The sequence below is a fragment of the Ceratotherium simum genome, chromosome 23 (assembly GCF_057802395.1).
Source record: "Ceratotherium simum simum isolate JZ-2026a chromosome 23, ASM5780239v1, whole genome shotgun sequence".
Lineage (NCBI taxonomy): Eukaryota > Metazoa > Chordata > Mammalia > Perissodactyla > Rhinocerotidae > Ceratotherium > Ceratotherium simum.
The window spans coordinates 3,508,950-3,536,367 of NC_141922.1; the positions used below are offsets into that span (position 1 = coordinate 3,508,950).

The window sequence follows — 27,418 nt, forward strand, 5'->3', positions numbered from 1 at the left end:
TTGTAGGAGGGTGACAGCTTGGAAGCACTGGTTTTAATTGAGATGTTAATTATATGATAGAGGACCCTTGGTAAATTTCAGAGAAATCTCAGGTAAGGGCTGCAGCGTGGGATTGTAGTGAAATTTGGGGGACAGAAGCAGCACATGTATAGGTAGGAGTCCTTGGACTGCAATTCCCAGGGAAGATTCAGTTGCAGCTGGAGAGAGAGTGTGAGAAGGCACTGGAATGCTGGAATAGCGGAGGGGCCTCTGGGGACCTCTGAGGGGGAGCAGCTCCAGCTCTGCCCAGCAGCCAAGCTCTGGGACCCTCCACTGCTCCTGGGCACCTGAGGGGGGGTACCAAGTGAAGACTGTCCCCAATGTCTGGTCCCTTCTGGGGAGAAAGAGAGAAGGGGCTAATGAAGATCATCTTTGGTTAAGTGAATATTAACTAGAAATATTTTTATTTAAACCAGTTGTGGAAAAATTTTGGTAAGATACAAGGTCACAAACCTACCTTAATGTAAAATGTGAACACCATTTTGCGTGATTTCAGGGTCACCTGTTTTAATGCACGTCTGGAGGCCCAAGTCTAGAAGGGGCAGCTTTGCAGCTGCATCTGGATCTTGCCTCACATGGGGGAGAGGGACCTCATTTTCCTAAAACCTTTCTAAAGTGGCATTTCTAGTTAAGATTCTCAGCATTCGATGCTTTACTGTGGTGTGTTCATCCAGGTAGAGAACATGTCACAAAGCCAGGTCACAGGGACCAGGACGGTGGAAACACAGGACTAGGGGCCAGGGTCCCACAGCCCCCTGGGAATGCTGTGTGCGGGTTGGGAGTCCCTGGGCCCCTAGACATGGTGTTCCGAGTTTGGCACGCATGTGTGTTTTATTCTGGAGAGGGGCTGTGACTTGCATTTGATTATCAAAAGGTTGTACAACCTAAAGAGGTCAAACACTGTAGACAGCTCTCAACCCGAATCCTGCCACCTTGGGGTGGACCTCAGACTCCCCTCTTCAGGTGGCGCATCGCCCCATTCTTGCTCCGCCCAGCCTGCCACTTTGCATTTTCCTCTGCCACGTCTGCAGGCAGCATCCCCTTTCCTTTTTCAGTCTTTCTCCCGCCTCCCCAGCCCCTCCACCCTCACTCCCCGTCCTGAGGTTTGCAGACCTTGGGTGGCCGGACGCCTTCCCTGTGCGGTGTCCTCGCAGCCCGTCCCCGAGCCCGCCGAGGGGAACTGGGGAGAGCAGGAACCTTGAGCTCTGTTTCTCTGTCTACTCGCTTTCCCTGGTGCGGCTTCCCTTTGCTGTTGCGGTCTTTGTCCTGCCCCTGAATTAAATTCCGTACAAGAAAATGTTGTTTCTCTAGAAATTAAGGTTTGTTTTTTCCACAGATGACTCAGAATAAGCACAGAACTGAGGCGGTCAGAGGTCCGTGGTCTGCTAAGTGACCGCCGACCAGTCCCGCGGGGCGCCCGGACTGCTAGGGGGTGGGAGGCCACATGGTGGCCGCCCCCGTCTGACTCTCCGGTGGGGTTGTTTTCCTCTTTTGCAGATCAGCCAGTCACTCGATGGGGAGCAACGGTGGACCACCTTTTTGTGTCACCTTCCCACCTCTCTGTAGCAAGAAAAATAACTTCAGCACCTCTTCAGTAATAATGATGAAACTGGTATTAACTGAATGGCAATTATGGATTTTTAACTCTAATTCACAGTAAACCAGCAAGCCATATGTTTCAAATCCAACCAAAAATCGCTTTGTTTTGCTGCGTGTCTCATCCGATTGTGAGAAGTTGTGAGATCTCTGTTTGTACAAAGAGGAATATAAGTATTACTTGCCGGAGAAACACAACCGAAGCAGAAAGAGAAGACGTCTTAATTTATCCTTAAAGATATATGATAGAATTATTTATATAGATAGAGCAAATATATATATATTTTTGGTGGTAATGAAAATGGCTCCACAGAATGCCGACTCAGAATCTATGCAAGTTCAAGAGTCCCCTGTGCCCCTGCAGACCCCCGGAAGCACGGCGGCGGAGCCCCGAGAGGAGACCGGCAGTGAGGGCTCCATAGACCGCGTGCCCGTGCGCCGGTGGGTCATGCACGGGGCCGTGATGTTTGGCAGGGAGTTCTGTTACGCCATGGAGACGGCGTTGGTCACGCCGATCCTGTTGCAGATTGGTAAGTCGGCCCCCGCCTGCGTAGGCCTTAGCACGGAGCCTCGGCGTGGGCGGTTGGAACACACGGGCGAACATCGGCGCGTGGAGCACGTACCGGGCTGGAAAGTGTCAGGAGCCCTGGGAACCAGCGTCCTGGTCTTCTCTCCCTGCAGCCACTCTGACCGTTTCCTCCTCTTGTGAACGGGGCGGGAGAGGGGCTGGTCCTCGGATGCTGACATGGAATTCCGAGTCTTGGCAAAGTGGTGATTGAGTGTTTGGGTGTGTGCAGTCAGCACTGATAAGTTCTAACTCTGCAAGAGCCCTTCTCCCTCGAGGTACCTGCCGCCGTGCCCCAGCCCTCCTGGACGTGGTCACCAGGTGTGTCATCCTGGGGGAGCCGGTGAATCTCCCTGCATCTCACTCAGCTCCTTCTTCTAAAGTGAGGGTAATCGCAGAGCAGCCCCTGTGGGGTACGAGGCTTAGAACAGTGCCTGGCTGTAGAAAACACGGAATAACTCTATTTTCTTTATTATCTTATTGTCATTGTTATTGTCGACTTAAATCTGAGTTTATTGTGGACTTTAGGTGGCTGAATGACGGATATGCCGAGAAATACTGTAATTCACAGAGTCACACTCAGGTTAGCATTACCAAGCCCGGTATGCAAAAACGCTGGTGTCCCTTCCAAATAACCACCCGGGGTGCCCTAGGCCCTAAGAATTTTGTCAGTGTTTTAATTTTCCCTGTTGTCTAAGGAAGTTTAAAACTCTGTAATTTTCCAGCTTATGAGAGATCTGGGTAAAGGGCCAAGCTATGTAAAAGCATCAGTTTCATTCTAGAATTCCACGTGTGCATAGTAAAATATTTTAAAAATCTACTTGCTTTGGTTCTAGGAATGTTTCTTCAAACATAATAAAGTGTTTCTTATTTAGTGGGCGCTAACTAGGCCCCACTGTCTGCATCAGTCAGTTAAGTGCATGGATCTGGAAATTGTGGCGCTTCCTGCAGTTACAAGCGGGCACAGTGGTTGGGGAGCACAGACCTCCTCTCACGGCGGCGGTGGCAGGTGTCTGGAAATACCGCTTATGCTCGTGGCTGTTTCACGTCCAGTAGTTCCCGCACCCTGCATCTTGACACCTAACACACTAATAAAGGAGCGTGCGTATTACTCTGTCAGGATTTAGGTGGTTGTATTTCAACATGTTTTTCCCTGTGTAATCCTGTGTGTTTTATTTTCCGTCTTTAAAAATGTTGTCCCGAGAAGGCTTCACGAGGCCCCAGGCAGGGTTAAGAACCTTTTCTGGAGAGTTGGAGATTGTGGAGTGTGAGTGACGTAGGTCCCTCTTCTGTTCTTCATCTCTGTATTTGTCATCTCTGCAGTTCTGCTCACGTTCCTGGGTGCCCACTGTACGCCAGGGCACTTCGGGCGGACAGGACGCCACGTCTCTCCTCGTGTGGCTTACTTCTGATGGTGGAGGGGGTGGGCCACTTTCACAGTGCTTTGAGGGAGAGGAACGGGGCGGGGGGACGCACACCCTTGGAGGGAGTTACATCCGCCTCATCCAGGCTGGTTGGGAAGGCCTCACATAGCAGGTGGCTCAGGGGTGCAGTATGGAGAGTAGGGAGAGGGCACCCCAGGAGAGAAAGGCTTGGTATGTTCCAGAAACTGGGCCAGACCCCAGGGATGGAGAAGTCCAGTGGAAGTTAACTTTACGTAGGTTTATTTTGTCCCTTCGATGTCTAAGGACTTGGGTTTGGCCCTGTAGTGAGGTCATTACAAAAGCAGTTGTAACTAAGCCAAGGTGGTTAGAATAGGGTCCCATTGTTCTGTTTCTGGATCACCTTTTATGGTGACGGCGACAAATACAAAATGCAGAATCTCTGGTTACTGAGAAATAAATTGATACCATAAATAGAGATTTGGGAGCTCTTGTTCCCGAATTTTCTTTGTGATCGGTTGTGTGTATCATGGCTTAAAACCTCAGCACTAACATAGCTCCTTGGAGTTTTCACACTGTAAGGTTGTGAGTCTCAATTTCCATACAGCTTAGCACGTTTCATTGTTTACTTTTGAGTATTTAATGTGTTACATGAGACTTGTATTGATTTTAGATAATTTGGGATAATATATATTACATATTTTACTATAATATAATACATACGCTGTATATTAAAGGTAGTTTTTGAAAGTCATAGGTACTTTGTTCCATATAAACTTCCAGAAATGATGACTGAAAATGGGAGATTTGTAGTAAATAGGTGACTATGGCAGGCTGACCTAAAGGGGATAAAAGTGACTGTTATTGACCCTAAACACTGCACAGCCTGTGTTCAGCCTGAGAGCCGGACTGGTGGGTGGAGGGTGTTTTATAGGTTAAAGAGGACGGCACTCAAGGAGAGTTGTTTCTAGATGGGCTTTCATTGAGTCCAGATGACAAAGGCCTGACATATGTCTCAAGGTTGCACTTTAATTACACTTAGAGGGGCAACATAGTGATGAGAATTTTCTCTGATTTAAGTCAGAGTTTCTTAAGTGTCTAGAGGGGCTGGCCCAGTGGCTTAGTGGTTAGGTTCACACGCTTCCATTTCAGTGGCCTGGGGTTCGCAGATTCGGATCCCAGGCGCAGACCTATGCACCACTCATCAAGCCATGCTGTGGCGGCATCCCACATACAAAATAGAGGAAGGTGGGCACAGATATTAGCTCAGCAACAGTCTTCCTCAGCAAAAACAGGAAGATTGGCAATAGATGTGAGCTCAGGGCTAATCTTCCTCACCAAAAAAAAAAAAAAATTGTCTACCATACCCAGATGTACAGTGTTTATTATTGGATTTTGTGTATTAATAATTATCGAAGCTGGTGTTGAAACAGTAACATTCTCCCACTCTAAGAGGACAGTTTGATCTGCTTGATAGATATCTATAGTAGTCCAGCAGCCACCACGATTAAGGCCAGGAATATATATATATATATTTTTTTTTTTTTTTCTGCTGAGGAAGATTGGCCCTGAGCTAACATCTGTGCCAGTCTTCCTCTATTTTGTATGTGGGTCGCCGCCACCCAAGCATGGCTGCCAACAAGTGGTGTATGTAGGTCTGCACCTGGGAACCGAACCCCCGTTGCCAAAGTGGAGTGTGCCGAACTTAACCACTAGGCCATGGGGCCAGCCCCCAAGGCCAGGAATATTTTCATCACTGGAAAGGCTTCCTAGTGGCCCCTCACATCAGCCTGCCTCTGTCATAGTCTTGCCATTTCTGGAATTCCGTATAAATGGAATCACACATATGTAGTCTGTTCTCGCTGACTTAACGTTTCTTTTGTGGTTGATTCATCCATCTTACTGCATGAATCAGTACTTCGTTCCTTTTTAATGATGACTTGTGATCCTCTGAATGGACACATCCCTCTTCTCTCTCCACTCATCCACTGATGGACGTCTGGTGGTTTCCGTTTGGGGGCTGTTATAAATAAAGCTGCTCTGAGCATTCACCTGCAAGTCTTTGTGTGGACATGTGTCTCATTTCTCCTGAGTAGATGCCTAGGAGTGGGATTGCTGGTCACATGGTAAGTACATATGAAAAGAGACCGTTCCCTCCAGCAATTCAGGAGTTCCTATTTCTCCTGCATCCTTGACAACGTTTACATTTCCCCAGTGAATACTGATGTTAAGCATCTTTTCATGTGCTTATTGGGCATTAGTATATTTTCTTAGGTGAAGTGTGGGTTCAGAACTTTTGCTTTGCAAGTTATTATTGCGTTGCAAGTGTTCTTTATACATTCTTGATAAAAGTCCTTTATCAGATACATGTTTGCATGTATCCACTGAGTCTGTGGTTTCCCTTTTATTATCTTAATGGTATCTTAAAAGCAAAAGTTTTTAATTTAGGTGAAATTTGGTACCTCAGTTTTTTCCTTTTATTCTTTTTTGTTTTAGCTAAGATATCTTTGCCTGACCCAGGGTCATAATGATTTTCTCTTGTTTTCTTCTAGGTGTTTTATAGTTTGAACTCTCAAATTTAGAATAAATTTTTATGTGCAGTAAGAGTTGAAGGGTCCTCCTTCGCGTTGACATGGAAATCCAGTTGTTCCAGCACCATTTGTAAAGACTGTCCTTTCTCATTGAATTCCATGGCATCTTTGTTGACAGTTAACTGACCACATATATGTGAGTCTGTTTCTAGACTATTCCTTACCAGTGATCTATTCATCTGTCCTCAGTACCACAATGGCTTAGTTACTGTAGCTTTATAGTGCATCTTGAAATTAGGAAATATAGGTTCTTGGACTTCATTTTACCTTTTAAAACTTGTTTTGGTTCTTTTAGGTCCTTCACCTTTCCATATAAATTGTAGAATTATCAATTTCTACCAAAAAAAAAAAAAAGCCTGTTGGGTTTTTATTGTGATTGCATTGAATGTATAGATTAATTTAGAGAGAATTGACATCTTACTATTGAGTCCTCCAATCCATGAACATGGTGTATCGTCTCCATACATTTAGATCTTTAATTTCTCCTAGGAATGTTTTGTAATTTTCAGTATGTAGGTCTCACACATATTTTGTTAAGTTTATCCCTAAGTGTTTAATGGTATTATGCTATTGTACTGTTTTAACTTCAGTTTCTGATTGTAAATCACTATATATGAAAATATAAAAGTATTTTTATATGTTAACCTTGTATTCTGCCGTCTTGCTAAACTCACTTATTAGTCTTAGTAGCTTTTAATGTCTGTAAAGTCTGTAGTGATGCTTCCACTTTCCTGATCTTGGTAATTTATATCATCTCTTTATTTCTTGATCAGTCTGGTTAAAGACTTACCAATTTTATTGATCTTTTCAGACTCAGCTTTTTATTTCATTCTCTGTTGTTTATCCATTTCCTATTTCATTAATTTTATGTTTTTCATTATTTTCTTCTGCCTACTTTGGTTTTAATTTGATCTTTTTCTAGTTCCTAAAGGTCAAGCTTAGATCATTGTTTTTTAGATTTCCCCTCCCTAATAAAATCATTTATTGGAAATTATTTTATTTCTAGTAAATAAAAGTGCTGTTACCCAGGGGGATCAGGGAGGAGTATAAATGGGACCCCAGAGACCCCGGAGTCCCTGCCGTGGTCAGCAGCCTCTGAGGTGCCTCAGAGACCCTGGGGTCCCTGCTGTGGTCAGCAGCCTCTGAGGTGCCTCAGAGACCCTGGGGTCCCTGCTGTGGTCAGCAGCCTCTGAGGTGCCCCAGAGACGCCCGGGGTCCCTGCCGTGGTCGGCAGCCTCTCAGGTGCCCCAGAGACCCCGGGCTCCCTGCCGTGGTCAGCAGCCTCCAAGATGCCCCAGAGAACCCCGGGGCCCCTGCCGTGGTCAGCAGCCTCCAAGATGCCCCAGAGAACCCCGGGGTCCCTGCCGTGGTCAGCAGCCTCTGAGGTGCCCCGGGGACTCTGCCGTGGTCAGCAGCCTCTGAGGTGCCCCGGGGTCTCTGCCGTGGTCAGCAGCCTCTGAGGCGCCCTGGTGACCCCCGAGGTCCCTGCCGTGGTCAGCAGCCTCTGAGGTGCCCTGGTGACCCCTGGGGTCCCTGCCGTGGTCAGCAGCCTCTGAGGTGCCCCAGTGATCCCTTTCTCCTTGTGTGATGCCCTCCTCTGAGTATTTTCTTTTAACCAACAAGATGGCAACAATGAGAGGATGTGGCTTCTGTGATTAGGTTACTAAAGATCGTGACTTCAGTCTGGTCAGAAGGTGCTTTCTTGCCTTCTTGGCTTGTACACTCTCGTGAATCAAGCTGCATTCCTGGAGAGACTCCTGTGGCCCGAAACTGAGGGAGGCCTCCAGCCAACAGCCAGCCAGGGCCTGAGGCTCTCAGTCGAGGAGCCTGTGGGAAACCGAATCCTTCGTCACTTAAGCAGTGAGCCTGGCAGCAGGTCTTCCCCTCGCTGAGCCTTGAGAGAGACCCTGAGCCAGACCACCCAGTTGAGGCCGGACTCCTGACCTATATAAACTTCCAGAAATGGTGACTGAAAATGGGAAATTTATAGTAAATAGTTGGCTGTGGCAGACTGACCCGAAGGGGATAAAAGTGACCCTTGTTGACCCTAAACACTGCACAGCCCATGTTCAGTGGACTGGTGGATGGAGGGTATTTTATAGGTTAAAGGGATGGCACTCGATGAGAGTTGTTCCTGGATGGGCTTTCATTGTGTCCAGACGACAAAGGCCCAATTTATGTCTCAATTGGACTTCAATTACACTCATAGGGGCAACACACTGATCAGAATTTTCTCTGATTTGGGTAGGAGTTGCTTAGACATTAAGCAGTGGATAACTAATACACATGCTCTTTGTTAAAGTGTTTGCACTGTTTTCCCATTTATAGTTTAGAACATTTTGTATTTTTCCCATCACCTAAATATTTATCATGTTAGAAGAGGGTGTGAAAGTGCTTTAGAAGAAACATATTTGTGTTGATAAGTATCTCAGCATAAAACCTTACGTTATAAAGTGGTTGTGTTTTGAAATATCAAACAATACCAGATTTGCCCTTTCTCTTTTGAAAGATCGATTCCCTAAAGAAGACTTTCCCATAGGAAACAAATAAACTGGAAACTGTGAGAAGTAAATAAGTTCAAACTCTGCCATCGTAAGTTACCAGAAAAGTTGTTTTTAATCCAAGACTAGCCAGCTAATTGACAGTGTGCATGACATTTATCTTTGACAGTTTTCTAAAGTTATTAAACTGGTACCATCCTATTACGAGTGTGTTTATACCAATCAGTGTGTTGTCTTCTCTTAAGATGTAAGTGACTGGCCTGATTGAACATGAACCCCACTGTGTGGCACAGATGCAGCTGCAGTGCCTGTAGCTTCACTTCATAGCGAAGAAGTCCCTTCTGCTTGCCGCCCATCATTTTGTGGCTGTCCTGGGGTTTAGTAGCCATTGACAGCTAGCTCACAGACCGAGCTCCTCTGCCTGGGAAGGCCCTCTATGCCTACTGGCTCTTTGGTGTCCTGAACATTGGGGTTGGGCCGCTGGGCCTCAGGCTGGGTCTCAGGGCCCCTTTGTTCCCTCTGCCTTTCCTCCGCGATGGCCTCCCCGGTGCTCCTTGCAAGGTGCTCTGGAAGCTGTGCTGTTGCTTTGTAAAATCCCAGCTTGGGATAGATGAGGGTCTGGGCTCCCGTCTGGCCCTCAGGGCCCAGCACCCTCTGAGCCGTCGGCCTCAGGTGCCTTCAGTGTGCTCTAGATGCTGAGCCTGACTTGGAGATGCTCGGGGTTCGGAGGCCACCTCCTGTGCCAGCCCGTGGGAAGGGGGAAGGGGGTGCTCAGGGAAGCTGGGTCTAGACAAAGGCTGTGGGGGTGGGGCCGTCTAGCAGCTCTTTGGTTTCTCGATGGACCAACATTTGTGGTGAATTATAACCCTTGTCTTTATGATGATTCAAGGTCTGTTTCTGGTTTCTCTCATTTGCATTATTTGTTCAAGTGGCACAGATTCCCCTCCCTTCCCCCCCGCCATGGTGTTGGGAGGGGGCGGCCTCCCACCCAAATGTTGGCTCTTGGTTCCAATCCTACCACCTACCATTTTACATCTTGCTAGCCTTATTTATCTCTGTGTATACCAGCATCTCTTTTTTCTGAAAATGCCTACAGAGCTTCTATGTATGAAGTGTTTGGAAGTTTATACAGAAGGGCTTACTACCCGGCCTGCGCTCATCATGTACATGCCCGTCCTGAGCCCCTTCAGTGTCCAGCTCTGTCTGCTGGATGACCCCGTCGTGCTGGATGACTCCCATGTCTGTCATACTCAGTCACTTCTAAAGTGGGTGGCAGTTTAGATGTGATGAAATACGGCCCATCTGCGGACCAGGCTGGTGAAGCCAGCCGCTTAGAGTCCACGTCTGCTGAGGCCGCCCAGTTGTGCTCAGACTCGAGTGGTCAGCTCTTGCACGTCCCCTCAGCTCCCAGGACGCTCCTGGGAGCACCTGTAGCTTGTCTTCCCGTCACTTGTTCCTGCAGCCCCCCTCCACCTTAGGTTGTGAATCCATCCGGGGCAGGTTCGGACTTACTCACCTTTGAACCCTGTGCCATCGTGGAGCTGGGCACCTGGGAGAGCTCTGAGCTTGTTGAAGGAATGAATGGTGACTTGATGAAGGGGCAGGTGATGCCCTCAGACACCTGATAGTCCACATGCTCTTGTCAAAGCCTGGAAACGTGATTATCACCTCCTTGAGGAGGTCCAGGACAGCGCTGCTCCCACCCCAGGCGTGGCGAGTCCTCTCGGACCTGGTCGCTTGTACAACGCACGGGAGAAACTGTTGAGTTCCTCAGGGAAAAGGCCTTTAAAAACCAGGTGTTACTATCTCGCACCTTACCCTAACAGAACCTCCTCGTGGCCCTAGCGTGGCCTGGGTACACCTGCCTCCATCGGAGCCCACCCCAATGAAGTAGGGCCTGAAAGTCTCTCAAGTAGCCGAGTTGACCTGTTGGGGAGGGAAATATATGGGGTATGTTTAGATCTCGGGCAGTGTCCGGCAAATGTTTCCATTTTAGCATACTTGGTGTGAGCTCTCTTGTTTTTCTGCAGTGGAGGTAGTAGGTTTTGCTGTGTGTTATAGTCCTTCCCAGTTTGTGGTCCTGAAAGCCGTCCATTCACACAGAGGCCCCTTCTTTCTGTTTGCTGTGGTGGTTGGGCTATGCGCCACAGAGCTTATAGATCTTGGGTGGTTTCAGCTTAAATCCCCAGCCCTCTGCGTGGGTCTCTGAACTGTGAGTCCTGCGCCTCCCTCCATCTGGTCTTTCAGGTCAGCTGCGTTGGAGGACCTATGGCATCAAAGGGCCGGTGTCTTGGGACACAGAGAAGGAAGACGTGACGCCCTCCACCCCACAGCCGCCCAGCAGGGGGGACGGACGTGGGAAAGGTTGCTGCAAGGTGGTGCTCAGAGGAGGAAGTAAGTGTGCAGGGAGCCGCTTGGGGGAATAATGATCCTGATTCCCATAGTAGTTGTCTTGTGGTCCTGAAAAAGTATTGAGATGGGAGGCCTGTCCCCTCCCTGCTGGCTGTCCACTGCCCAGGAATCAGTGTCAGTAGACACTGAGAGTTCTGGAGTCTTTCTCGGGGAGATGAAGCATAGGCTGTAGTCAGGAGTTAAGTACCACGTGGTCTTGGTTCTGAGATGGCACTGTTAACTTGAAAAATCTCAAAACGAGTTTATTTGGGAATAGCCAAAAGAATTGCAATTTGGGATGTGCACGCTATGGCAAACCATAGACAAATCCAGAGAACAGAGGAGGGAAGCTGCTTTATAGAGAAAAGGGGGCATAGAGAGGGGCTGTTCTAAAGGAAAGTCCGTAGGGGGAGGTAACAGTTCAGGGCAGCAACAGCTTCTTGTTGGCTGAGCTACAGCATTTCTGATTTGCTGGGCTGTTTCCCGGTGGGGAGAGAAATCTTCCTTCAGTAGTCGAGTAGTGTTACTTCCTGTGGGAGATGCAAGTCAGTCTCTTCCTGTTTGGTGTAATTGATGATGTGCATGGGGCATGAGAGCTCCCCTACAGCCTTCTGCACTCCAGTTTAGTTAAGGTTTTTCTAGGTTCCACAGCGCAGACGGGAAGGAGCGAGCCATGGAGTTCTTAGGGACTTTGGGGTGCCGAGCCCTACCAAAGGGGCCCCAGACCATGCCTCACCAGCTGGTGGTTGTCCCTATTCACTGAGTGCTAACACTTCACCTTCTTGTAAGGTGCCACCACATGCTCATCGGGGTTCTCCCTAGTCTCAGCGTCCCGACATGGCGTGCTCTGTTGCCGGCACTCAGGCCCTGGGCTTTCCCGAGTCTTTTAGGATTGACGTGATATTTTGGTGGCATGCTGAAGAGTAGTGGCTTTCCTTTCCATCTGTATCTTCTGTGTAGTTGAAATAATTCTTTTCGTAGTTGAGTGTGTCACGAGGGTCTAAGCAGCTCTTCTGGGAGTCAGTGCACATGTTTGGCAGATGCCAGGAGCTTAAGGAGGCTGTCTCACGGGGGCCTTGGTTAGCTCTGAAACCCCAGCATCTCTTGCGAGAGTCACGTTGCCTGGCCTGGGACCCAGGCAGCCTACTGTGTACCCTCGAACTTTGTAGCCATGTTTTAAGATACATTAAGTGATGGCAGGTAGGATCCATATTTAAATTAAAATTCAACTTCCTGTGGTATTTGTGCGTAAACTCAGACCAGGGGCTGGTCCGGTAGAAGTATGTGGAGCACAGCCTCTGGGCATGTGCTTGGGCTCTGCAGACGCTCCTGGGAGGCCAGAGCATTATTCATCGTCTCCCAACAGCCCCGTGGGCCAGGGCGGGAGAGGCTAAACAGATCTACAGATGAGTGAACCTGGACTGGGCCGAGTGCCCTGTTACCTGGGGCTCTTGCCACCGTACCATGGAGCTCCAGCGGGGCCAAACCAAGTGGCTTTTATTCTCGTGAGAATCTCAAGTTCTTCTACCAAACCAGCCTCTATTCCCAGTTCCTGATATGGTGGAGTGTGGTGGTCTTTTTTTCATGCTGGATCCTACATTTTTAATTGGAACATTTTTTTCTTGTGCAAAACATCCTTTGTAAGGAAATAATGTGGAAATGTCATAACCATAGCCAAGCCCATTCCTGGTATGGTATGGAAGTCAACTGGGCCTGGCCTGTTGCATTCCTAGGTTTGGGAAATTAAAAAAAAAAAATTCTACTACTTGTTTTGTTTTATTCTTTAAATTGTTTGTCACCTGAGCTGGATTATTTAGAAGAATCTGGGCCTTTCAGTAGTCATCCTGGTTGTAAGGATTTTGTTTGTTTGTTTTCTTTCACAGTAAACCAGTCTTGGGGTTTTATATTTTTGGCTGCAAGTTGGCCCCTGTGATCCTGTAAATGCTCAGCCTGTGACCCAGCTAAATGCACATGTGGTGACACATGCACTTGGCAGGACTTGTCTGTTTCCATGCTCTGGGGATGCCGGAGCTCTTCTGTTTTCATATCGTTCCATCAGGGAGGTTAAAGGGCAGGGTCTGGGCGCCTGGGGTGCCTGCCTTTTGTCTTCTCTCCCTGACCCTGGAGCTGAGATGGGGCTGGACCCACCAACTGTTCGTGGCTGTTGTCTCTTTGTCTCGGGCAGTTGCTCTAGGGGATCTCTGATAGGGAGTTAAATTGCCATGCTTTTCCCTAAAGAGGTGACTCATTTTGGTGCCAGTTTAAATCCAAACACTCGAAACTGTGTGTGCGTGCGCGTTTCTGCCATGTGAAGTGTGTGCTCCCTGGCGCTCGCAGATATGTGAGGAGCGCCGCAGCGCTCTCGTCTTACTCCCACGGCAAGCTCTGCCATGGAAACGTCGGCCCCATTTCACCTGGCTGGGCTGGGACCTGAACTCAGGCCTCTCGATTCCGAATGACCTCCTTTTTTTCTGAAAGGGGCCTCTAGACTAGTAGCAAGTGTCATTCCTCGGTGCTAGAAAGGATGTTGCGGAATTGCTGAGCTGAGGAGGAAAGAAGGCTCGTGAGATGGCAAAGGAGGAGATGGGTGTAACGTTAAGACAGTGGAGGGGATCGTGGTGGGGCCGTCCCTCCCTTCCTGGTCCTACATGCCCCAGACCTCTCTGGCTGCAGAGAGGGGACAGAACGTTGGCACGAAAGGACCGTCCACCTTTCCCTGGACGGCGCCAGTCAGCAGTCCCGTGGGCGCTGTCCCGTGCGCATGGAAAGAACAGTCGCAGTGGCTCAGCGTGGCCCACAGACCGTGCCCACCGCCGTTCTGAATCCTCACTCACAGGGGAGGCTGTCTTTAAATAAAGTTAAATTCTACTTTCTTGAATCGATAGCATTTTCACCAAGGTCAGAATTTGAAATTCACGATAGTGTAGACAGTGAGATTTCTGTCCCAGTCCTGTCCCCAGACACCTTCTGTCCCTGAGCAGCAGGTTTCCGGCCTCCTTCCAGGGCCTTCCTGCACCTATGACACAAGACAGGCGGCTTTGTGTCTTGTCACTGTCCCCAGCAGCGGCTCTTGGAGAGCATCCAAAGCAGATAAAGCATCCAGTTCCAGGTCAAAGCAGGAGGCCTGTCTGTTTCTCTCCAGGCCATCCCGTTCTGTCTGCCTAGGGAGGGGGGGCCCTCCCTGGCTCTTGTGGGAGCTTCCCAGCTGATCTTGCCCTGTGTCCCATGTGCCTTTAGATCACCGTCATCGGGCCGGCCCCGTGGCTTAGCGGTTAAGTGCTCGTGCTCCGCTACTGGCGGCCCGGGTTCGGATCCTGGGCACGCACCGAGGTACCGCTTCTCCAGCCATGCTGAGGCCACATCCCACATACAGCAACTAGGAGGATGTGCAGCTATGACATATAACTATCTACTGGGGCTTTGGGGGGCAGAAAGGAGGAGGATTGGCAATAGACGTTAGCTCAGAGCCGGTCTTCCTCAGCAAAAAGAGGAGGATTAGCATGGATGTTAGCTCAGGGCTGATCTTCCTCACACACACACACACACACACACACACACACACACACACAATCACCGTCGTGTCTTCCTCCCTGAGAGGCTGGATTTGTCACGTGCTAGATTCCCACACCATTTATTGAACAAGTCAGCTTTTGGAGGGGACGTCTGAAAATATGTATGTTCCTAGGCCCAAGGCTCAAAGATTCAAATACGGGAGATCAGAGAAGCATCTGACATTGGGGGTTTTGGTTTCTGTTTTGTTCGCATGAAGGTGGGTTCTGATAGCAGACCCACAACCCTGCCTCGAAGAAGAGGATGAGGATGAGGGTGTGGCCCTCCACTGAGGCCCAAACGTGTGCCCGCTTCCTGCAGAGCTGGTGGCTCCCCGGGCCCTCGCATCCGGGGCGGTCTGAGTGCGGAGGAGGGCTGCCTGTGAACTGCTGCTGGTGCCGGGCACCGCAGGTGAGGTGCTAGCCATGTACACGTCTGGCGTGTGTGAGAGCAGCTGATGAATCTGGTTTCTCAGAGTTAGATCAAGTGGGGATGTGGGATCACTCTTAATGGAAAGTCTCAGAAACACTGCCCCAGAGCCCTGGGACAGGCCTTCCCAAAGAGCAGGTGCCCCCTGGGCCTGTCCCTCCTGCTGGTGTGGTCTGTTCCCTCACTGCATTTTCCCTTGGGAAGAAGTCTGCCCCTCCCCCCCACGCTTATTGTTTTCCTCTTGGTTCAGGAAGTATCTTTGAGGGAAAAGGAAAGTCATATAAAAGAAAAAACGGTGGCTGGTTGTGGTCTGGCAGTTTGACTAATGAATTAGAACTGGGTTAACGTGGTGAGATCCTGATTGCTCTCCTGCTTGATGAAAGTCTTGAATACTGTGGCATCTGAGAATGAACAAGCGATGGCTGCAGGTTTATTTATGCGGAAAGTCAGATTTAATCTTGTCTGTCTCATTTGGTGTGGGGGGTAAAGCTTATGTTCATTTTGTATATGTCTTTTTATTTTAAAAAAACACCAGACTTTTCCACTTTCCATTGTAGCTTAATGTGAATCAGGATTCCTAGGATATGATTTGTTGGGACTCAAGGCTCCCCTTTCTTCCTGTGGGAAAAGCCTACCCTTTAAAAGCCCGCCTTCAAGAGAACATTAGAAGTTTAAGTGCCTTAAGTGGTAGTCATTTTCCTCCACTCCCTGGATTGTGTAAGGAAATTGACATTGGAGGCCGCGCTGGCAAGAGCAGGAGTGGGAACGTGACCCGGCTCGCAGCCCCGCGCTGACTCATCTGTGGGATCAACACCCTCCTGAAACCCTGGCTCGGCCTCTCACTGTCCTAGAAGTTCAGGGCTGCAGGGCTACAGCCAGCCCTCGTAGGGACTCTGTGCCCAGTCTCGAAAGCCGCCTGCCTTCTTGTGCGGCTGACTCTTAGTTTCACGTTTGAAATCCACAGGGCAGTGCCCATGAACACAAGTCTTTGGCGAGAATTGAGAAACACAGGTTCACGCTGTATCCCAAGTGAAAGCGCATCTCATTATTCTGTGCGTGTGCGTGCACGTGTGTGTGTAGAAATATGCTTCAATGGACTTGAGAGGTGTCGTAACTGAGCGCGTGTGCATCTGCAGCCTCCTCGAGTGAGTGTGGACATTGCTGCGCAGGTGGCCTGTTGTGAGGACGAGTTACCTTTCTTTCTCTACGATTCGTCTAACTTGTATGTGTAAACTTGGGAGCCACTGTCGTCCAGTGTCGTCGTGACTCCCTGGCCTGGGCGGTAGCAGGTTATTTTAATGGTATGCTTCCGCAGTTTGAACACGCTCTCGGCCTTCTGCGTTTCTAGGAATTCCCTTTGTGTGTGAGGACCCCTTGACAAGGGTCTGGTGAAGCCTGCTGTGTTTGTTTGGAGCCCTGGCACCCCCAGGGCCTTCTGCAGGGAGCGCTCTTGGTTTGTTTTCCTGTTTTGAAAAAGCAGACCCAGCAGCTAGGTACCCACAAGCAATTTCCTTTGTGCAGGAGGAATTACTAAGGCACACCTGCCTGGCACATGGCACCGCTTTGTCTCAGCAGGCGTCTGTAGTGCTGAAATGGGCCCCACAGAAATCCACCGGTGCGCCCACTTACTTCGTGCCCTCCACTCACCTCATGCCCCAGAGATGTGGGGTGGCAGCGCCCACGCTGGTCTGGACTCTTGCTTCTGCCAAGTTGTGGGCACCCTGGTGGGTGGGAAGGAAGCTGTGTCAATTAAGGAATATTTCAAAGGATGGAGACCTCATTCCCGAACACCTGGAAAATGGGCCAGTGGCGGAGGCGTGAGCTGAGGCTCTGGGGACCAGAGCCCAGGAGTGGAAGACAGGTTGCCCAGCTGACCACTGACTACGACCATTACCCAAGCTGAGGTGAGGCCTACAGGGCTAGAAGTGCCGAGAAGGAGGGAATGGTAAATGGCTAAAATCGGATGGGCCCTTGAAGACATTAGTCTAAATGAAACGATCCAGACACAGCAGGACAATATTGTATGATTCCACTTAATGAGGTGCCTAGACTAGTGAAATTCATGGAGACAGAAAGGAGCACGGTGGTGCCGGGGGCTGGGGGAGGGGGCTGGGGAGCTGGTGTTTAATGGGGCAGAGTTCCAGTTTTGCAAGATGAAAGAGTTCTGTGGGTGGATGGTGGTGATGGTTGCACAACGGTGTGAATGTACTTAATGCCACCAAACTGTATACTTTAAGTGGTTAAAATGGTAAATTTTACATTATGTACATTTTACTACAACTTTAAAAAAATGTAAAAAATAATTGCATGGGCCCTACAGAAAATCCAACTGGAAGCTGGATTTCCTGCTGCCTAGAGACTAAGGAAACCTGAAGGGTGACACATGGCCCGGGCTTGGCGATGGCAGACTGCCTGCTGGCCCAGAGGAAGCTTGTTGTCCGTGCCTGGGAGTCCTGTCGGTAGAGCCCGCCCGGCTCGGGGCCCGCGTGCACCTCCAGATGCAGTCAGGATGGACATGGAAAACAAGCTGCATAATTGAGGCAGGAGTTTCTCAAAATCTCCTGAATTTTGACCAAAATAATTGAAAAACTTCTGTGCAAGGCTTTGTTTGGATTGGGAGGTCTGGATTTCCTTGTGTTTCGGATCATTGTATTTTAGAAACAATGAAATGTCAACTAGAGTCATTTTTCCCAAGGAGTTACATGCCTGTTATTCTTTCATCAAACACTCATTGAGTACCCACCTGCCAGGTGCCGGGCATGGGGCCAGGTGCCGGCAATGGTCTGGGGCAGCCTGAGGTTTATAGTTCAGATGGAGATGTGAACTCGGGACCACAACAAGGGGTTCGGTGAGGTGGGAAGTTTGGGAGTAAATGTGTGAATACTGGAGCCCCATTCCAGGGATCGATGGTTCCAGATCAGGGAGGGCCTGGAGGGGGCTCTCTCTTCAACCGGGTGTTCCGCCAGCCTGGAGTGCAGGTTGTGATTGATGGTCTTGGAGAAGCAAGATCAGGAGGGACGGTTAGAATACCAGCCATTGCCTATTCCGTTGAAGGCGAGCACGGAGGACAGCGGGAACAGGGTGGAAGGCTACCCGACTAGACCCAGAAAGAGGGGGCGGGAAGTGGGGAGGCTGAGTAGAGGAGGTGGGGCTGGGCCTCTGTGTTGCAAAGAGTAAGTAGTGGTCAGTGAGTGAAGCAAGGCTGAGTCGGCATATTCTAGGCTGTGGCAGAGAGGAAAGTGTGCTGTGTGAGGGATGCTGTGACAAGTACAGCACGGCAGAAGTGCCTGAGCCTGGTATGGAGTGGTATGCGAGATCTGGCCCCTGGTAGGTCATATAAGGCCACTCCAAGGAGGTGATTTACAGAGAAACCTGAGCAATTCTGCCCCTTTCCGATATTGCACACATGAGCACTGGTAAAGCAACGGTAGTTTTAGAAACCTTAATAGTAAGCAGTATATTATAGCAGTTTCCAAACTTACTAGATCATTATAATTTTCAGAATTAAAGTGACAGACCATGAACCATATACACACTTGGATTAAACAAAACCGGAAAAATTCTATCAGTTACTTTGCAGAAAATGATCATTTAAATTTATAATGAAAGTCAAAAATAAGTTAAATTTTAACAAAACATTACAAATGTGTGTTGAAATGATAAGGCAAGATACCAGCTCACCCAGAGACGGGGGTTTGGGGTGACCTGTGTGCTCGCCCAGTGGGTCACACGCGTCTTCCTCATGTTGGCATAGTCCAGTGGCTTCCGGGCTTTCTTGGGAAGGGCATGCTCTTTCTCGAGGCAGAGTTCTTAAGGAAATCACTCTGTAAATGTTTAATATTTTTCTTAAACACATATCAAAAATAAAATTAGAATCATGAAGTTTTTTTTTAACGGTAAATTTTAGAACAAATACCGTCTTAAATTTCCTCTTAAAAACCAATTAGTATGGAATGTGTCCATCCGCAAAGTATTTCCCAGATGGTGGTAATTTTGTCATGAAAAAATTAACTACAGTCATGCGCCGTGCAGCGACGTTTTGGTCAATGACAGGCTGCGTATATGACAGTGGTCCCATAAGATTAGTGCCATGCAGCCTAGGTGTGTGGTAGGCTGTGCCATCTAGGTGTGTGTAAGTACACTCTGTCATGTTCCACAACAACAGAATCGCCTCACGACACATTTCTCAGAACGCACCCCCGTAGTCAAGTGACAGGTCTGTATTGTCTTACACAAAACCCTGCACTTCTAAGTTATGTCAGTAGGATTCGTCTTTGGGTGCAGTGTAGGTCATTTGCCCCCCTTTTAAATGAAGGGTGCATGGGGATTATCTTCTGGCTTGTAAACTGTTTGGGGAACATTACAGAAAGAAACTTCAACCTAATGTGTTGAGTTGGAAGTAACTCTGCTGGAGGCACTTTATCTGCAGACCTGTGTGGAGGTGTATCACCGAGTAGAAAATGGGGGGAAACAGGAAGTTTGCGTTTCAGTTGGAGGAGGTCAGGGCTGGATGAGAGGGAAGGTCCAAGGGACTCTCCAGACGCCTGCGGGGTGGATTAAGCATGGCTTGGGAAAGACCCTGTGCCTGGGTGTGAACTTCCCAGCTGGGGAGGTGGAGACAGAGTCACCAGAGCCTCCAGGAGTCCAGGGTCGAGGGTCACAGGCTCCCTCTGAGCTGGGGGGATTGGGAGTTGGGGGGCTGAGTGTAGGGAGAGCTTATAACGTTTCATCACTATCAACCAAGTTCTGTTCTACTTGAAATCCCTTTTAGACTCACACACACATTTTGCCGTTTTGCCGTGGTTTTGGACCTCGTCTCATGAGCATCGCTGCTGTCTCGAGGGTCATGCTGTTGGTCTGCAGCGTCCCACACGCTTCCTCTTATCCACCCCCAGGAGAACCTGAGCCGCCAGCGCTTCCCCTTTCTCGCTGCCAGGCCTGAGCTGGCCTGTTGCCCAATGCTTATCGTTCGTCCGTTCTTATCAACAGTCCTTGTTTGTTTTTTAATTTAATGTATTATTTATTTTTTTGAAGGTCTAATTGGCTATGTTCAGTGATTCATGAGTCAAGCAGCGTCCCATCCAGCAAATAGATCGGAGCCTCCTGTAAACGGTCCTTCAGCGCCGTCACAGGGTAGCGGAAGGAAGGCTTTTGTTCCCTGTGTTCTCCGCAATGTGGAGATGTCCTCATTTTCCTCACCTTGATTCTCGCTATGTTGTGACAGCAAAGCACAATTTAACCACAGCCGAACCGGAAACGCGGTCATGTGGACACAGCGGCAGTGTTCTGGGTCTGCAGTGTGCTCTGGGTGCCAGTGTGATCTGGCGCTCGTGGTTTGTGAAGGGGCCTCCCGCACGTCTCCTGAATCTTAGTCCCTCAGTGAGAGAAGGAGAGGCCCCGGAGCAAGCGGATGTGTCTCGCTGTGGGTTTCTATCGGTTGGTACTCAGCAGTGCCGCTGTGGTCAGGGTTTCTCTTGGGTGACGCCAGGACACACCCAGCCCTGGCCTCTGCGGCTCTGGTGAGCAGGGTCACTGGAGAGTCCAGGCCCAAGCATTTCACCTTTACAGGGAGGTGAGATGACACGTACTGGGGCACCAAGAACGATGACACAGGCCCTGTCCTCGGGGGGGCAGACCAGCATTTAGAGGAGGGACACACTTCACAGCCGGTTCCATGGTCACCAGGCAGGACGGCCACTCCAGGCCAGGGCACAGAAGCCCTGAGATGCTGGCTGCTGGGAGGGAGGAGCAGAGCTGGCCAGGAGTGCTGGCCCTCCTGTGTCATCAGGTCTGGGGCAGCGTGGAGGCCACACTGGGGCCAGTGGTCATCTCAGGGGCAGAGTATGATGAGGGCCCTAGCCGTGCTGGTGTGGAGAGTACTCTAGAGGCAAGCTGTGAGTCTGATGATGACCCTGGGTTAGGATAGAGCTGGCACATTCCCAGACCACCCCTGGAGCCCTCTTCTGGTGGGCACTAGGTGCTGGTGGGGCCTCCGGGCTGCCTGGGACCCTGTTTGGATGGAGAGACGGTAAAAGTCATAACAGAAGGTAAATGTCAAAGTGGAGAGCTGAGTAGTTTCAGTGACAGGGCTGCGGGAGCCTCACAAGAAAAACACACCTGCCCTGCTGTTCCCGATGGTCCTGGGCGTGGCTGAGCTGTGCGTGAGGGCATTGGAGCTCAGGAAGGCAAATGACTTCCCCAGGGGTCTGTGGCCAGAAGACGTTGGCTTGGCATTGGCGCTGCTGCTGCTCTTAAAACCAGGCTGCGTTCCCCGCGCTGCACCAGGCCTGAGGCTGCAGCGGGCGGCGAGAGGGAGCCCGCAGGGATGGAGAATTCGCAGGTTAATGATGGCAGTTCCCCACTCCTGCAAATTAAATATGCGCCCCCAGTAATCATTGTTTATTAATGGTTTGCGTCAGCAGCGAGCTGTTCCAGATGACTTAATTCTTATAAAAATCGGGAGATAGTGGTATTTTACAGATTTTTGCAGGTGAGGAAATAGATGCTCACAGAGCCAGTGAGTGGGGGAGCTGGGATTCAAACTCAGAACGCAGCCTCCCTCTTAGGCACCTGGCCGTCATGCTGTCCCCGGCCCCGTCAAGGGGCTGCGTCAGGGAAAACAGAGAGCAGGGTGCTGCCCACCCAGCACACACTTCTGAGAGCCTGCTGCCCTCGGCAGAGGTATCGTGAAGGGAGGGGTGGTCGTGGCTGTTTTTAAATACTCAAGATCTTTATTGATAAAGTGTAATAGCAACCTGTAGTAAGAAGTTATTTTTTTTCTTAATTTCTAAGCACTTGCTAGTTTTAGTAGTGTTTTGGAGCCACCTCCAGTCTACTTTGTGGCGGGAGGCAGGATATAATTAATGCTCCCTGAAGTTTCCAGCTGCCCACAGCCCCGGGTGTGCTGAGACCGGCTCACACTGCCTCGTGAGGGCCGGCTATGAAATTTTCAGGGCTTTGGTGAGCCAGTGGGTAAGTGGATCCATTATTAAAGGTTAAATTGCATACTTACAGTTGAGTTATGCTGACAACAAAGGTGATAAATACTCGTCCCTTTGTAACTTTGGCTGCACTTGACTCTTGTCTGTGCTCGTGAGGTTATTTCCTCGTGTTGTGTCTGAAATGTGGAGAGAGGCCCGGCTCTGCCCAGCTCCCCGCTCACTGGCTCACTGAGGTCGCCTGGGTAGTGGGAGGTGGGCCACGGGCAGGGGGGGACACCTACCCCACAGAAGTGGGCCAGTGTGCAGGGAGACTCCCCGTCTGAGACCCCCAGCTGTGAGTGTTTACCGGCACCCCTTCAGTGCACGTGTTTGTCATTGTGGGGGCGACAGATGCTCCATGTGTCAACATAGAGACTCTGCTTACCTGCTCCCCGCTGGAGCATTTGGGGTGTTTCTGGCCACCTGTTCTTACTAAAATCAGAGCTGTGAACAAGAGCATGTAGCGTGGCTGTTGGGTTCCTTTCCCCCTGAGCCTGATTCACATTGGGGACTCTTGGAGTTGGAGAGACCTTGACTCTCATGGGGTCCTCCCACCCCTCCAGCCTGTAAGAGCGCAGGACCTTGGGCAGACTGTGCCGTCTTCTGGAAGCTCAGCTCCCTCACCTGAAAGCCCCCTTCTGAAAGGCAGGCAGGTGTGTAAGCACTGGGCATGCGGTGTTGGCCTGCGATTCCCTCGGCCGAGCGTTGACCTGACCTTGGCCTTGGCGACCTGACTTTGGCCTGGGTGACCTGGGCTCTACTTTCCAGCTCATGTGAGGGAGGAGAAACTCCTTCCTCGAAGCTTTGTGGCGAAGCTGTCATCTGCGGATTCTCGGGCCATTTACCCTTGTCAGACGGTGTTCAGAGCTGACAGCACTTGTGTCCCCGCAAACGAGAGGTTCACAAACGAGAGTAAAGGCTCGTTAGTGGTAACCTGCGTGTGCGGTCGGTGGCTCAGTCCCACGTCTTTCATGAGCGCTTCCTCTCTGTGCCGCTGGGTGTAGCACCCTGCCTGCGCACACTGGTGCTTTCTCTCTGCGAGAGGCCGGGGGACCAGGTAACCCCAGCAGTCACGGTCTCCCCTTGAGCCCCACAGCTCAGGGTGGAGGTCCCATGCTCCCGGTGTCTGCCAGCCTTTTGGCACCATGGGCGTTTCCCAGTGTGACGTCCAGCTTGGTAGCTCTGAGAGTGGCCCCCCGACCATGCTCCGTTTATTTAGTTGACCTCATGATTCAGCTTACCTGGCCTTTGACCTTGGAGTCACACTGTTCCTCGGTCCGGGTGGTAGTAAGCCCTATGAATTGGCCTTCCTGCCTCGCTGTCCACTCTCTGTACTTTGATCTTGTTGACCCCTCTCCCAGACCTAAACCCCTGAGCCTTCCTGCTGCCCCCGGGCAGGCTCAGCTTCCTTATCCTGACTCGAGCCTTTTCCGGCCAGGGCCACACCTGCCTCGTGTCCACTCCTCCTGTCTGCTAGTGGCCGTGGCACTTTGGCCTCCTTTCTTTGTTTGCTGCCCCCCGCCTCCCACAGGGTACTCTGCCAGGACGCGTCCTTCCTCTTGCCCTCTCCACCGTCCCAGGAGACCCTGCTTGGACCTTCCTCTCCTGGGGGCCGTCAGCCCTAGATGTGAAAGTGCAGCTTATCCTTCAGGAAGGCAGCATGGCGTATCTAGAAGTGAAGGTAGAAGCTGAGAGAACCAGCTCAGACTTTACGTCGAGATAGGAATCGCCTCTTGCTGGGCTCTGTGCCCCACACGGTCACTGGTTGTGCAGGTCACTTGGAGTGTGGCACACGCTGCCTGCAGCTGCTAGGAACAGGAGACCGTCTCGGCTGGAAGTCTGTCTTACACAGTGTGGGTCCTGCATGGCACTGTAGATGGGTGTTGACGGGAATCCATCTGGAAGGCTACCCCTTCCTTCACTTCAGACCCCAGGAAGAGGTTGGCAGGCGAGGACACTTGAGGCTTCCTTGCTCGGGTCCCAGGGTGCTGGCAGAAACCACAAGCGAAGGCCAGGCTGTGCTTCATGCTCTTCCCTCATGTCTCATGCTGTTCCCTTGCCTGGGAGCCTTTCCTGCCCCTGCACCCCCACCGCCAGAGTGAGACCAGCTGCTGTCATTGCTGTCACCAGTGGGTGGGAGCTCCTCTTTCCTGCTCTGTGTCCCTGTCCCAGGGGCTCCTTGACCTCGGGTCCCCCCGCCAGATGAGGCAGCAGTGACCCACCCACACGGGCATCCCACCCACTCACCCTGGGCTGGGCACTCCCCGTCTGCTCTCCTGCCTCAGACGGGCGGGTGCAGGTACAGCCCACAGGACGGTGGCTCTGGGGGGCGCTGCGCTGCTGTGCTGTGGAGGCCACGGGGGCAGCAGGGCCATGGACCATTGGCCCCTTTTGGAAGCCTGGTGACTCAGAGGTGCTTCTCAGGCTCCTTTGAGCCTCAGTTTCCACATATATTTATTTATTCTTTTCACTATTTTTTGTCAGAATATCCCGTATGTTGGACTCCAGGCACTTCTCATGGTCGATTTCATTCAGTCCTCAGAGGGGCACGTGTTTTCTCCGTCTTATAGATGAGAAAAGTGAGGCTCTGGGAGGTAGTGGAAATGCTTCCCTGGGTGGTTAGACGCTGTGCCAGGCAGTGGCAATGGCAGCTGCCAGCACAGCGTCGTCCCTGGAGCAGGAGGTGCCCTCCCACCTGCCAGCTTGTCGGTGTGGGGCAGGCCTGGTTCCAAGTCACTCATCCTGTTGTCAGCATAACGTGTCCAGTTTTCAGTCAGGGAAAACGTGGTCACCAGGTCACGTGTCCTTCTGTGGAGCATCGTTCTTCAGTCATTTTCTTCCAGGATATAAGCAAAGTGTCAATGTTTATATTACCTGGGCATGAGACTTGTTAGGTATCTGATTTCACAGGAAAATATTAGGTGCGTGGGGCCCCAGTGAGGCGACGGCGGTGGTCTGTGATAGGAGTGGTCTGTGCTGGAGTGTTTCTGAGCTGCTCAGTGGGGAGGGGCTTGGAGGTGGGGGCTTGGCTTCAGCCCTGCAGCCGCCAGCGCCCCCCCCACCCACCCATGGCCTTTCTCACCACCATTGTTCACCTCGTCTGGGCGCTGGGGCCGCCTGGAGCCTCAGACCTCTGCCAGGTGATCAGAGCCACCGTTTCCGGGACCCCCTCACAGCTACGTCTGTCTGATATGTGGGTGTGTGGAGCCCCGCCCAGCGTGTGCTCGGGGTCCTCGGGCACCCAGGGGTCTTTCCAGGGGACCCTCCCTCGGGACAGAAGCTGCTTCCCTGTGTTCCATTCTGCGGGCCTTGTGAGTGGCGGCTGGGTGCTCTGGGGGTGGCCCATGGTCGTTGGAGATGCGTTCCTCAGAGCAGCTGTAGCCTAGAGGAGCTCTCGGGTCTGGGGCTGTGCCCCAGTGGCTCTTAGACTTGAGGATGCAGAAGTCAAGGGCTCTCTTCATCCCCTCCTGGGGAGACTGATTGCAGAGTCAGCCTGTGGACCTGTGGTGTGCAGGGCAGTGGCCTCTCCCTGTAACCCCTTTCCTGAGGGCAGATGGTCTCCCGGAGAACTTTCTTACGAACAGCAGTTGAGCTGTTGGACTGTCCTTCCAGCATTTTGAACTCGCTGCCCATTAGAATCGTGATGGCACTGCAGCCCCAGAAACAGAGGGAGGTTCGTGTCCGGGGAGCGTCCCGCGTGCCAGACGCCGAGGTGCGTTTATATGTTTTCTTGTTTAAGCTTCAGAACGTCTGCCTTTATCTGTGTGTCCACTTTACACAAGGGATCAGGATGTTCAAGGCCAAGTCTGCTTCCAAAGCCGCGCAGCAGGTAGTGGACAGAGTGCTTCTGCCTGCAGAGCGCGTGCGTCCCTCTGGCGCCAACGGGCCTGGCTGTGAAGGGGAGGACTAGTGGGTAGACCTCTGGGACATCTGGGCCTGGCTCTGTCTCCGGGCTCCGGAAGCTGCTTCCACGTTCACCCGAGGGGTCTGTCGTCAGGCCCACTCTCCGTGTGCGGAAAGGCTGCCGTGGTCTCAGCCGTGGGGTCGTGGTCTGGCGGGAGCCATGCTGACCAGGCGTTCTTCTCTCCACCAGCGTTTGTGGGGAGCCTCTACAACACGACAGTGGACGAGGCCCGCTGTCCAGACGCTGACCCTCAGACAGACAGAGACAAGTGAGCGAGACATGTCAGGATGGCGGTGGGTGTCGTGGCGGGGACATCTGAACGACAAGGGAGCCGCCTGCAGAGGGGGAAGGGAGCTTCCGTGCAGAGACGGCGGCCCTGGCGGGGTCCCGAGCTGCGTGTGGGCGCAGAGTTGGCTAGGAATAGGAGGTGGAGCTGGCGGCTGCAGCCTAGTGAGGGGAGAGGGCAGCTCTGGCTCGGGACGGGCTCGGCCAGTGGGCAGGGTAGGGCCTTGCAGGACGCTGGGAGCCATGGGAGCGTGTGAGAAGTCCAGGGACATCATTCATTTAGGGTGTAGAAGATCACTCTGGCTGTGAGCTGGTGGGTGGTGGAGAGACAAGGGGGAAGCCAGGGGCCAGTTGGAAGCCCTTTGTGCTCAAATAAAACTCTGTGTATAAAAATGCAGCTCTTCGGGGGTACAAAGGAGTGAGGTGGCGTCGGGAACAAGAGGGGAAGGCAGAGTGTTTGGGCATGAGGAACTGGCAGGAGACAAGTGCTGGGGTGGGGCGGGGGGCACGGAGCACTCTGCTCTGGTGGCTGGGGCATGGGAGGGGCCTCCCGGGCTTCTGCCAGCGTGACTGGGTGGACGGAGCTGTCTTCTCTCTGGTGAGGGGACTCCGGAGGGGGTCCAGATTCGGAGTGGCAGATCAAGAGGTAGGTTGTAGACATGCTGAAGTTGAAGATCCTCTATCCCCTTCTTCAAGGTCTCAGAAAAAGCTCTCCGCGTCAAGGGGGCTGTTGGCTTCTGGGACTGACAAAGCCATGTAGCTGTGGGAGGCAGCAGGGACTTGCAACTAACCTTGACCTGTGAGTTTAGTCGGGGGCTGCAGGACATGCTGTGCGTTTTGTGCACTCCAGGAAGCTTCTGGAGTCTCAAGCTGAGAGCCATGCAGTTGCTTGTACAGCTAAGGTAATATTGCTTTGTCATCATTAAGATGTTTGCTTATTGCAACATCTGGTTTAAGGAACAGTGGGATGGGTGGTTGTCTTGATAGTCGGGCAGAGAGCAGCCGGTGCTCTAGCTTGCAGTGGGCCATGCTCCTGAGGAGCTGCTGGGAAGGAAAGACCCCCGTGGCTGGGCCCCAGAGGAGCGGGAGGCGTGCTCCCCCTGGCTTTCAAGAGGGTCAGTGTCCTGGTTGCGTCTGGTCAAGTGCATCCAGCTGGGCTGTTAGGCCCCTCGTTTAAAAATAGGACCCATACCCCATCACCGACTT

At 51.4% G+C, this 27,418-nt stretch overlaps 1 protein-coding gene across 4 annotated transcripts in view; it reads left to right on the forward strand.

Moving 5' to 3' along the window:
• The window catches only part of SLC45A4 (solute carrier family 45 member 4), a 91,741-nt gene that overhangs the window by 43,732 nt on the left and 20,591 nt on the right, over nucleotides 1-27,418 (forward strand). For all 4 annotated transcript variants that reach the window (XM_087447398.1, XM_087447395.1, XM_087447397.1 and 1 more), the window contains exon 2: nucleotides 1,537-2,165. In XM_087447398.1, the coding sequence (XP_087303524.1) occupies nucleotides 1,931-2,165 (235 nt within the window). In that variant the 5' untranslated portion in view covers nucleotides 1,537-1,930. The remainder of the gene's footprint in view (nucleotides 1-1,536; nucleotides 2,166-27,418) is intronic.